This window comes from Glarea lozoyensis (genome assembly GCF_000409485.1).
Source record: "Glarea lozoyensis ATCC 20868 chromosome Unknown GLAREA1, whole genome shotgun sequence".
Lineage (NCBI taxonomy): Eukaryota > Fungi > Ascomycota > Leotiomycetes > Helotiales > Helotiaceae > Glarea > Glarea lozoyensis.
This window is the reverse complement of record NW_007360983.1, coordinates 25,375-37,473: the sequence shown is the minus strand read 5'-3', so window position 1 is coordinate 37,473 and position 12,099 is coordinate 25,375. Positions and strand designations below refer to the sequence as shown.

The 12,099-nt window shown below is 47.0% G+C and overlaps 4 protein-coding genes across 4 annotated transcripts; 2 read left to right on the top strand and 2 right to left on the bottom strand.

The window, feature by feature from the left end:
• Nucleotides 1-616: 616 nt before the first annotated feature.
• GLAREA_08655 (uncharacterized protein) lies at nucleotides 617-2,902 on the top strand (the record flags this gene model as incomplete). The annotated part of the gene is made up of 1 exon (XM_008077616.1): nucleotides 617-2,902. The coding sequence occupies one exon, from the start codon at nucleotides 617-619 to the stop codon at nucleotides 2,900-2,902; it is 2,286 nt and encodes a 761-aa protein (XP_008075807.1).
• A 542-nt stretch (nucleotides 2,903-3,444) lies between these two features.
• GLAREA_08654 (Protein kinase-like (PK-like)) lies at nucleotides 3,445-5,007 on the bottom strand (the record flags this gene model as incomplete). The annotated part of the gene is made up of 1 exon (XM_008077615.1): nucleotides 3,445-5,007. One exon carries the CDS (start codon nucleotides 5,005-5,007, stop codon nucleotides 3,445-3,447), a length of 1,563 nt encoding a protein of 520 aa, XP_008075806.1.
• A 1,152-nt stretch (nucleotides 5,008-6,159) lies between these two features.
• GLAREA_08653 (Barwin-like endoglucanase) lies at nucleotides 6,160-7,698 on the top strand (the record flags this gene model as incomplete). Its single annotated transcript, XM_008077614.1, has 3 exons — nucleotides 6,160-6,300; nucleotides 6,352-6,560; nucleotides 6,606-7,698. 3 exons carry the CDS (start codon nucleotides 6,160-6,162, stop codon nucleotides 7,696-7,698), a joined length of 1,443 nt encoding a protein of 480 aa, XP_008075805.1.
• A 216-nt stretch (nucleotides 7,699-7,914) lies between these two features.
• On the bottom strand, nucleotides 7,915-11,646 carry GLAREA_08652 (uncharacterized protein; the record flags this gene model as incomplete). Its single annotated transcript, XM_008077613.1, has 7 exons — nucleotides 7,915-8,133; nucleotides 8,183-8,365; nucleotides 8,417-8,638; nucleotides 9,296-10,028; nucleotides 10,403-11,072; nucleotides 11,120-11,221; nucleotides 11,313-11,646. 7 exons carry the CDS (start codon nucleotides 11,644-11,646, stop codon nucleotides 7,915-7,917), a joined length of 2,463 nt encoding a protein of 820 aa, XP_008075804.1.
• Between the last annotated feature and the right edge of the window lie 453 nt (nucleotides 11,647-12,099).

The window sequence follows — 12,099 nt, the reverse complement described above, 5'->3', positions numbered from 1 at the left end:
GCTTGATCCCATAAGTCATCTATCACTTACCATCTTGATCACGGGGTAGTTTCTGGTAAAATGGACAATTTCACCGATAGAGTTGTTGATATTGACACTGATATGGAATCAATGACGATGTAAATGGAGGAGACGTTCGCGTGGCCTGGCGTGTCGTGCGCCTATCAACGTCGCGGGTACAACGATAAGGTTAATCACAGTAATCACTATAGCGCGTCCAGCTTTCGCCCTTTCTTCTACAACGTTCTGGGTATAATAGAACTACATATACGCAATTCGCTAGTTATCTGTTTAAGAAGCAATTAAGGTCTAACCTCCTAGAAGCGTCGATGTTCCGTAGTCAGTAGTCCCAAAAGTCGTTATTGTCTATCTCGCGATGTTTCTGGGGTTTTCAGATTTTCAGATTTTGTCGCAATAATTATGAATTATGAATATAGCTTATTTTTTGATGACAGCCCTGCAGTTTGTCTGTTGTTGGTATCACGTGGAGTTCCTGTGAAATGACCAGCTTCGTCGGTCTTCCTCCTTTGGATCTCATCACAAGCTGCATATAAGGTAATCAATGTGCTCAAACGAAAACGAGCTAAAGAAATTCGGTTTTAGGCATATTTCCGAGATGAACAATGGCGCTGGAGCACCGCTGAAATGCCCAGGATTTGGTGACCTTCCAGTTTATCATGAAATTGACCTCGTAGAAGGTTTCAATGATGGCGCAGCAGGCTGGGAGCAAACCCCGCGGTTGACGGCTCGTGAGTTGGCTATGCTGTCAATCATGAACCATGTCACGGATACGAAAGATTGGCATCTCAACATTTTCGATGTCGAAAAGGTCGAAGAGTGGCGGCATGATGCGAGTTTCTCGGCCCTTGACTTCACTATAGACGAGCACAGAATGACTGAATGGGGAGAGAAGACTGGCCCTGCGATGCCTCTGGTGAGCGAGAAGACTTGGGAATGGTGTTTGGCCGAACTCAAAGACAAGGCAGTAGCTTTTCATGACAAACAATTCTTACGAGTATTGGATGCCGGCTCATGCGTTTGCAAATCAGATGGCCTAGTTTCTACCGATACAGCAGAAGGGTTCAAAGTTACAGTAGCGCAATTACGGTCTGGAATCAAAGGCCAAACCGCTCAAGTGGACAGAATATCTGACCTTGTGGACCCATCGATGTATCCATTGGTTTATGGAAGGACGGAATACTTTGCCGGTGGGCAGCAAGTAGCACTCGAGAACTGTGTTGAGACATGCTTCTCTCCTGATACGAATACAGCACTAATACAACCAGAGCCAACAGTGTCGGAAGAAGAAGCAACGTCACACCCACCTTGGCATCTTTGGGGTAAAAAGAGTGACGCCAATTCTTATAAGTATTCTTCCCAGTTTCAATGGCTACCTTGCGAAACCAAATACACGTCTAATGCGGAGGACCCTCTGCGCATTACATCTTATATAAACAATTTGCATCCGATGCACAACAAATCACTCTACAGGCTCATCGAGAGAATAATAGCTCCAGCAATTCGAATGTGGGAAAGCTGTTTGTTCAAAGGGAATGGACTCCCAACAGATGGCAGTGTAGGTGTAGCTCCGATTCGGATCAGAACTTATGGTCACGTATATACAGCAAATCCCCCTTGGCTCGATACTGTCTCCCAGGATATGCGAGATTTATGGGAAGCAGGAACCGCCGGAGATATACAGCTAGGTGAAGAATCTGACAGCTGTCTTTGGCGAATCTACCATTTCCTAGCACGGAATCCGTCTTACGATAACGAGAATATAAACCGGCTGCTACCGGAGTGGGCACTTGACCGGATCACAAATATCAGATCCATGACTTTTCAAACGTGGGCAGAATCATTGACTACTTCCGAAAAATTCTTTAGCCTCATACCATTACTAGAAAAGAAACGGGATATCATTACGAGTCTATCTGACCCGGAGCCTGGAACAGCTTTCTCCTACGAGGCTTGGAGAGAAGGCAGAAATGGCCAAGTCATTGTAGGAAGCCCAAATTACAAACGTAATCGGAGGATGCCCTCAAAGGACCCAGATCCTGACAACGGCATTCAGATTGTAGATCTCCAGGACATTTTCCACAAAAAAGGTCTTCAAATAATCGTTCGTATACGGGAGATAAATCTCACTGCTGCCGAGCCTACCTTTACAGACGACCTGACGTTGGAAGCCCAGCGGAACGAGCACATCGTGTCTACCGCTGCTTATGTATACTCTGTGACTAACGTCACCACTCCTAGGCTTTCTTTCCACCAGCCTACCTCTATGTCCTGTGAGGAGTGTCATTTTGGGGAATCCGGGAACGAGTTTTACGACAATGACGCTTGGGACACGCATCGCCGCGTCTTCGGTTTTACCCAAACCGAGGAAACCAAAGCTCGCTACAACCCTGAGCAACCGTATGCAAGTACCTGGGAGTGGGTGTATCATACACCTCCACTGCAGACGCTTGGTTCGGTCAGTCTCCCAGTAAATCGGTTACTGACCTGGCCCAACACGCTCCAACATCGCCTCGATGGCCTCGCTCTCGTCGACGAAACACAGCCTGGCACCTTCGGAATGTTAATCATCTATCTTGTTGACCCAAACTACCGCATCTGCTCGACAGCAAACGTGCCCCCGCAGCAGCACGACTGGTGGGCAGAAGTAGCACTTGATCAGACGTTCTTCGGAAAAGATGCCAGCCTAGGAGCACGAAGTTTGCCGCCGGAAGTACGCAAGATAGTGGAGGGCTTCACCGAAGGGTGGTTGATGGGCGATGAGAAGGCAAAAGAGATTAAAAGTTGGGTGGAAGAAGATCGGGCGCAAGCTCTGCGTGTGACAAGGCTTGGGAAGCAGTCTGAGGAGTTTGACCCCCATTTCATCCTATACGGGCCGTATTGAAAGGAAGAAACAACTCTAGATTTATCAAGTCTACTAACCAAGGTGTGGCAAGAGTAACTTGTCGTCTGTTTCAAGTTCGAACCTAAGGATGAGCTAGGAAAGTATAGTGACGGAATAACAACTAGGCTTTGGATTAGCCACAAGACTACTTGGCAAGCGCTCCTTACATGAACTAAAACCACTCATGCGCAATTTGAGTATGTTGGATTGTATTACAAGTATAGGTCGATTCTCTGCTCTCCTCTATGTACTCAATACACTGCTGGAGAATCAACGCTTGAGACTGAAGATTTGAAGAATGACAAAAACATAGTTGTTAATTACGCATATTTGGACGCCTAGTCTACCAGAAACTCTCTCTCCATCTAAGTCCATTATCCTAATCTATACCAGTAGTCGGAACCAGAATGAATAATAACCCAATTCTCACACACGTTCTACTCCTATGCGCGCCAATCCCGTGTATCCGAATGTATCCCATAAGTGTCGCATTTATTCATGGACTTTTACCAGCCTTTCGCCGAATTGTGTATATGATATCTCTAAACCGCAACTGTTGGTGTTGGTGTTCCCTCCGCCAGCATACCGGGAAACCCATTGGAATCTAACAGACTCTGACTCGCTACATAGCTAAACCCACCAAAAGGGTTCTCACTTCCACCTGCTGTGGCTGAGCTCCACGGTGGCCTCGTACTTGTCAACACAGGTGACAGGGCAAGGTCGGTAAAATCGTTGGAGAAATTCTCGGCCAGTTCAGGATCGGTTATGAAAGGTTGAATCGGAGCCTCAACTTCACGGCGAGCAAGCGCCTTCCAATCAATCTTCCGGAAGAATCGATGCTTCTTGATAAGCCCAAGGTCCTTAGGCATATTTGATCCAAGGCGCTTTGTTGGTTCCTTTCTCAACAGGCGAGTAAGGAGATCTTTGGCATCCGTGCTAAAAAAGTATGGCATAACCACTTTTGATTTGATGATCTTCTCCTGCGTCTTTGCATGATTCGGCCCTTGAAAGGGGGGTGCGCCGCTTAGGAGGTCGAAACCCAGAGCGCCAAAAGACCACCAGTCAACTGCCATACCGTACTTGTGACCCTGAATGACCTCTGGAGCCATGTACTCCACCGTACCAAGAACGCTATTGCACTTGTCGTTTTCGTCAACAGCCACTTTCGAGAGACCGAAATCAGTCAAAAGAAGGTGACCTTCGGTATCGAGAAGACAGTTCTCAGGCTTCAAGTCGCGGTAGACAACTCCGAGATTACGATGAAGATGCTCCAGCGCAAGAACCATTTCAGCCATATAGAAGGAAGCGACTTCCTCGGAAAACATACGCTCCTGGGCAAGGTGTGTGAACAATTCGCCTCCTTGCGCGTATTCAAGGATGAGATATAGCTTTTCGTGATCTTGAAATGCATAGAAGAGCTTCACCACAAAGGGATGGCGATTGACGGACTCCAGGATCGATCGCTCGGTTTTGGTCTGCTCCACCAACCTCTTGTGAACTGTCAATGTTGCCTTCTTGAATTGTTTCTGCGCATAAAGTCGTCCAGTCGTCCGCTGCTTCACTAACAAGACGGTTCCAAATGTACCTTTGCCGAGACATCGCAAAGGCTCAAAGTCGTCTGCCTGCATCTTTCGTGCAATTGTATCTTGAACCAGTCCACCCTCGACCGCACCAAGCATTGGCTTTTCGCGCAGACTCTCGCTTACAAAATCGTTTTCTAAGGGGATATCATAACTGGTAATATCAGATGCCTCGTCGTCGCTGAACCCGTCGGACGTCGTGCCTGTGCTGCTTTGAGGCTGGGGCTGGCGCATCTTGCTTCTGCTCCGGACCATGGAGTTGCTGCGCGAATCATTCTCCAATTGCAAAGTTTCCAGCGTCAATCGCATTCTGCTGATGCCGCTGACACCTTGGCCTGACGAGGACCGCATCATAGGGCTGCTGTTGGCGCTAACTACATCCTGAAGTCTATGGCGACGAGAAGGGGTTTGCGCTCCATAATCCGAATCTTCGTCCGCAGATCCAGTTGCTGGTGTGTGGAAGCCCCTCACGACGTTCGTCATGGCTGGCGAAGGGATTGCTGGTGGTGGGTTGAGGGTATTCATGGCGCGCCTCGACGTCGTTCCGCATCCGCTCGAATCTGCGAACGGTAGTTTCGGTGCAGCTTTTGATGATTCTTCGCGGTGCGCATCTGGCTTTGGCCGTCAAAGAGAAGAGAATAATCTGTGTTTAATTCGATATGCATTTGCTGGCGTGATTGTAAGATGGTGGTGATTGTTCGTAGGAACCCGGAGGTGTAAGAGGAGGAAAGGAGAAAACAAGGAGGATCCGGATTCTGTGACAGGCTCCAGCCATCGGGGCAGTCGCCTACCAGCGGCTGACCCAAGAGAGATCACGTGGGCAGAAATCGGGGATCTGATGTTCACCTAAGCGTGCCTGAGGCTTCAAAAGCCCTATAGAATCAGAAGTTTGCATGTGACGTCTAAATCACCAATGGTCTGTGCTACCTCACCAACGTCACTCTTGGGAATAGCTTCATCTCACACAATTTTCGTGGCGTGCCTTTCGCTATGGCTCTTTGCGCTGTCTTGCGCCATATGGACTGTGTACACTCTTTGCAAAATGTTGCATCCAATAAGAACGAGGTGTCCACTCGGCCCAACAGGCTCGTTGAGGTTGTCATGGATTGCAGACCCTGTTGTTCCTATGTCGATCTGACAGTTTATGTTGCGCTGGTTTTATCTAGTCAGATTTTGAAGTTTGAATGCTTAACCACAGCTTACATTGCGGAATAGTCCACTTCTCAGTGTTTTCACAAAAGTATGGGAATCCAAGTTGTGGATTCCTATTACGACGTCACTAACGAAGTTTTGCAAACCCTTTTGGTCTGCTACTTCGAAACGGCGTCGTCTAAAACTTTTAGTACCTCAAATTTTCAAAACACCGTGTTCTTAGTCTGGGAAGAGAACATGCGCAATATGTTGCAAATTCTGACTGCTCAAAAGACCCATACCTCTTCGAGGTAGTCACCAGCCGTTTTAGCTCATGATTTAGTTATGAAGAATTGGATTCTTACGTCAACCCTCAAATGGCCTATGATCAATATCCTATATATCACACACTCGCTGCCTCCTGTAGGCTCGAAATTGTCTCTTCAACCTTTATCTTCCGCCAATCTCATTCTTTGATTAACTCATCTGCTCTCCTTGCTCGAGCTACTTACAATTTCTTTGACTTCATTAATCCTAAATCTCACAATGGGGTGCCTCAAAAAAGTATTCGTAGCGATCCTGGCATGTCAATTGCCCAAGGTCGCTTTTGCGGGCATAATCTCAACTGGCATGGCTAGTTGGTATAACCAGTCGGGCGCATATGGCTCATGTGGGGAGATACATTTGGTAACTTATTTTCCAGCCAGATGCTCTGATAAGTTTGGCTAACGGACCAAGGAATCTGATCTCGTTGCGGCTGCCCCAGAAAAATTCATGAAAGGCCACTGTGGTGGCATGGCCTGCATCAACTACCAGGGTAAAAGAGAGTGTGCAAAGGTTGTAGATACACTCCCTAAAGCAAATCCCGAAGGCAACATCGACCTCTCTATTGCTCTTTTCCAATCCCTCATTGGTGATCTAGATCTCGGCCGTGTCCCTGTTACGTGGTAAGTGCCATTCCTAGCTATCGTAAGGTAAACTAACGCGACAAGGGAACTTTTTCCACCCGGATCTACAGACTTCGCCATGGATCATAACCCAGAGGTCAAGCAATCGGCCAGCGATATTCAAACGTCGAACAGTGTCGAATCTGTCAGCCCTACGTCTAGCATACCCCCGGCTCCATCTCAGGACGTCGCATCTGGCAATCCTAGCTCTAGCACGGAGCAACCTCCAGCTCAAGGCATATCCTCGGTCAGTCCCGGCCCACAACCTGCTCCTATTCTTGGAATGGAAGCCGACAGCGAACAGTCGGCGTCTAAGAAAAAGGAGGAAGAAGCAAAGGAACAAGAGAGAAAGAAGGCTGAGGAGGAAAATGCTAGAAAAGCCGCGGAGGAAAAGAGGAAGAAAGCCGAGGAGGCGACTGCCAGAAAGGCTGCGGGCGAAGAAAAACAGAAAGCCGAGGAAGAAACCGCTAGAAAGGCTGCAACGGAGGAGCAAGAGAGGAAGAAAGCCGAGGAGGAAACTGCTAGAAAAGCTGTAATTGAGGAACAAGAAACGAAGGAAGCGGCAGATGGTGAACACGCCGACCCTGCGAAAGCAGAAGACTCCAAAGTCACCGAGACCGAACAGGTCGAAGGAGAACACTTTGGAACCTCTGTTGAGTCTACATCAGCGGCCACTTCGCCTTCAAACCCAGCTGGCTCTGCAGAGCTACCGGCTTCTACAACGTTGGACTTACCCGCGAAAGAGGGAACATCGACCAGCCAGGACAATTGGCTCATCGCACATCAAACGTTCAACGGCGACACCATGACCACCTCGATGCATACCCCCACAAGTACTTCGTCATACACAATCTCGTCGACATTTATTCCAGAGACGACAAGTAAGGGACTACCATCCTTCACAACCCTGGTGCCAAGCACAACGTCAGCACCCATCCAAGAACACTCTTCCTCCACGACTCCATCGTCAGAGACTACCGGAAGCATGACCATCCTGTTTTCCACGCTAGACCGACCAATGACCGTATCGATGGAAAGTGCCGCAGCCACTCATCGGAATCAAGGTGCACAAGGGAGGTCTGAAGTGTATCAGCCTATGGAGATTCTGTTCTTTACTCTTTTGGGATTTCTCATGTAGTAGATTTTAAGTCTTAGAACTATTTAATATGAACGGGTTATCAATTTTTTGTATTGTAGTCATTTTTGAATACTCGAGGACCATATAACTTCATCGAAATACTGTATTAATCATGTCAATTATCAGATGAAGTTGTTATTCAAAGCTATAGCTAGTGCAGCAACCCCAATTATAGATCTGTAACCATCATTCTGGTGACGACCCATAAAAGACAGCTTATTGACCATAATCAACGTTATTAGGGCAGGGAATAGTATCGAAAAACCCCTCACATTTTTCCCCTCCACGAACCACCACATTATAATTATCCCTATCAAACATCTGGCCGGACGTAAGATCGACATTATGTTTCTTCTCGTGCCAATTGCACTTCTCAATAATCGTGTCTGCATATTCGGCGAGATATCCAATGCGTGGTGCGATGGCGTAAGCGTTCTCGAAGACAAATTAGTATGGCATCAAAAAGGGGATTCGAATTTCTTACATCATTGCACAGAAAGATACCGACGCCAGGATTACCAAAACATGCAATTTTCTGGCAGCTCCTCGCATCAACGTGAGCTACACCATTTGGATTGCGGAGGAGATCGTCATGAGCGAGTCTGGCGCAGAAGTGATTGGCAAAATCCCATTTCTGTCCGATGTTTTGGAGACAGAGCTGCGGGATCTGGGATCGACTTAGTAGATTATCTTTATTACTAGCTGGTTGTGTACATACCACCTTGTTACGCTTTTCAACAGTGGTCGAAGCGCGCTTCTGCTGAGACTTGTTCCATTCCTCCAATGAGCCGACGGGACCTTCGAGAGGAGATGAACTGAGAGGATATGGCAAGTCTTTTGGAGTCAGTTGATGTAAGGGAGTTGCGGTGGTAACAGCCGAAAAGCCGACCAGCGACAAGATAACGCTTGTGAATTTCATGTTTGGAGGATTCGGATTGGCCTGTTAGAGAATCTGTTTGATGAAAACTGCGTGTAATAGGTACTAGTTTTGACAAGATGTAGAGTTGATGAAAGATAGAAGGGGAGAATTACATCGGTCTCCTAGGTCTGAGCCAATCGGGCCTTTCGCTTTCAATTTAATCGAGCTTATATATCTCCTCATAGGGTTTAACGTTAATGACCGCTTAAAAGATTAGAATGTATTGAAGGCTTCGCAAATGTGGTCATGGGAATACTTGCGCGGGTCAACAAGAAGCGAGCGTTGTGCAAAATAGACTAGTTGACTAGAGTTAATTAAAGTTACAACGTTTTTTTAACAAGATGAAACTTTTTTTTCCATGGAATGAAAATGCGTTCGGTAATAATAACTCATTATGAAAGGCAAATGCGGACTATTTGCACCCGAAGAGGTTACATTAGTTGCGAGACTGTCGCCCTTTGAGGTCAGTATAGTAGGGGGCTTCGCTAAAGCAATTTCGCTTAAATGATAACCTTAAAAACAAGATGAGATATTGGTATGAGTTAACGAGCAGTGATAAGAACAGTTCACTGCATTCTGTGGAAAAGCTATTGATGTGTCAAGCTTTCAAATAATGCTTGCCGGGGTGCCTGGTTCATCCCAAGAAATGAATTTGGAGTGAACACATCCAGCTCCTACCTTCGCAAACATTCTGTCACAGCCATTTCGCTTTAAGACGATAATATAGCAGTCCTCTTGAAACCCACTCATATGGGAGTCAACTTTCCTGCCAACGACCACACACTTGAGCAACCCGATATCAGAGGCATCCACATCAAATCGGAGCCAACTGCGGTGGGGAGCGGGCTTATACGAATCATCATCACTAACCTCGCTATCACTCTCTGTACCATTAGAGCCCTCACTTTCCTCCTCGTTGCAATCATTACTAAAAACTGCATATTCATCTCCCTCACGTACAATATCACAATTTTCAAACTCTCTCACAACGCACTGAAGCCCCTTCCCATTTTGGAAATGCAAACTTTTACTCCAGGCGACGCTCTCAAAACCAATTGACAAAGGCTCTATATCACCTTCATACGCCAACCACGACCAAGATAGAGTGATGTTCTGCTGAAAAACACCATAGCCGGGTATTGTTCTTGTCAGTGTCCTATCTGTCTTGCGCAACCAGAGCAGACCGCGGTGAAGAAATCTGTCAATGATACCATAGTGAGAAGCTGAGGTGAAAGCCTTTGCAAGTCGTTTTTCAAGACCAGCATATGCAATGGCCCGGTCACTCGGCTGAGTGAATGCCCGTTTCATGTATTTGGCGGAAATGGACTGTAGGAAATCGAGCTTTTGGCTGTGGATTCGCTGGTCTGCGGAGGCTGGGAATTGGTGGTCACCAAGTATGTGGCTCTCTGAACTGGATTTGGCAGGTGAGTTAGATAAGCTTCAAAAGCATGGTAATATGGAAACAGCAAGACCGCAAGAGTAGAGCGCTGTTTCACTTGGGGGGGGGCTTTGAGATACATACTTGTACATGAGCGTAAGTGTTTCGCAGTGTACACCGATACCGCATTCCCAATATGTCTGGGTGGACGAAAAGTGTAAGATGTGCCGAGATAAAGCTCTCTCTTGGAACACCCAGCCTCGAGAGTTTAGTATGCTCTCTTCTACATCCTCTGTAAATCTGTCGATGTGCTGACAGATATACAGCGGAAACTGTTTCACTTCCTGCGGAGCCTGTCTTGGTGGGGCTTTCCAAATCCCATCCCCAGTGGTTGTATAAGCTTATACCTTGGCCTGTAAATAAGCGACTCTCTAATCCCGGCAAATGGATCACGTCGATTGAAGGGGGTTGGCGGAGAAGGTGGCGGTGACGGAGGCTTCTCAATCTTCACAAAATCCCTCTGTTTTCGCGGGTTCAGAAAGCCCTGCGAAGAGTCGGCGGCAGATGTGGCTGCAATGGTGAAATATGCCATACTGTACACGCGTTCCATTGTACTGGCTTCTCGCCGCCAGTCGTCTAAATCGTCCTGAATTATACAAAGTGAGTCAATCCAGATGTATCGTTGTCCAAGTTCGCGCGTAACTCGTATCGCGTCTCGGAAGGTCTTTGGGAGTGTTGACATATCAATGCGTTCGGCACGATCAGCCAAGTTCCTTGTGAACGTACAGAATGATATTCTCTGATCACCCGTAAAACTGCCCCAGTAATGGGACAAGGCAACGTAGCTTTCTTCTTCGTTATATGTAGAGCAGTAGAGACGCACAGAATTCAGATCTCCTCCAACATCAATCACTCTAGTCGGGAGCAAGCTCGTCTGATCCAAATGGCACCCGACGTTTTGATGTGTGTGATCACAGGCGTGGAGCCATTCACGCATGATACTGAAGTGATTCTGACTGCCTGCTGCTGGGAGGATAGGTAAACCAATTTGAGTCTTAGAACTTGGTGTTTTGGAATCTGTTTGTGTACAATGAGCTTCGCTCAGGACTCAAGGATAGACTCACCTGGATCTGCAAGAATTACAAGGAAAGGCTGGCTGTTTTCATCAAGTTTCAACACTGAGCAATCCCTAAGAATCTCTATTTCATCAATACCGTCAAAGCCGTCTGGACCGAAGCATTGTAAAAAGAAATTGCAAAGGTCACAAGAACCAGCAACTTTTCTTAGCTGATCCAAATCAACCGCCCATTCTTGTACATTCTTCTTTGGCGGTTGAGAAAGAATTCGAAACCTGGCGGGCCCATTCGGGGCAGATTTTGGTACTAGCGGGAAGCTGTCGGATTTGATCCCAAAGCCCGGTATTGCTGGCTAGCGCCAGTGGAAGATCATTGTCCACGGTGAAAAGCCAGTCTCCGCCGAGAAGCTCATCTTGACTGAAGTGGCGTCTTCTGCCAACTTGTCCTCGATCTGTGTCTTGCAGATCCGTGTCATAAAGATCTCTTGCCTTTAGACCCCCGATCGGTTTATAGCCGCGCTCGCCGTTCCAGTCATCGGGCCTGTCACCGAGGTCCTCTTCTTTGAACGATTCCATTCCTACTCGTGAGGGTTTCGTTTTCAACAGAACTAGCACACGAGAGAACCACAGACTGGTAGCGTTATGCAACTGGAAGTTAAGATAAGGTCACATATTCAGGCTCTAATCGTTTGTTTTCGCCCTTTCAGCCCAACCGCACGTGATTAGATGAGTAAAAAGGTAAAACACACACATGCGAATAGGAGTTAGACTGAGATTTTTCATTCACTTCACATCATACATTTGTATAATAGCTCAGTAAACAAGTCAAGCATTGAATTGAAATCGTTATTTGATTGTTAAACAAAAGTTAAGACATTTCCACTCGAGGCATATCACCCTGGCGGGTTATCCCTTCCTCGAACGCCGGAGCTATGAGCAACTCAGTCAGACCTAAACGCTTGAGCTTACAAAATGCAGACCGCCTTCACATCCACCTCTCTAGCATGTCAGAAAAGTTGTAAACTTTTT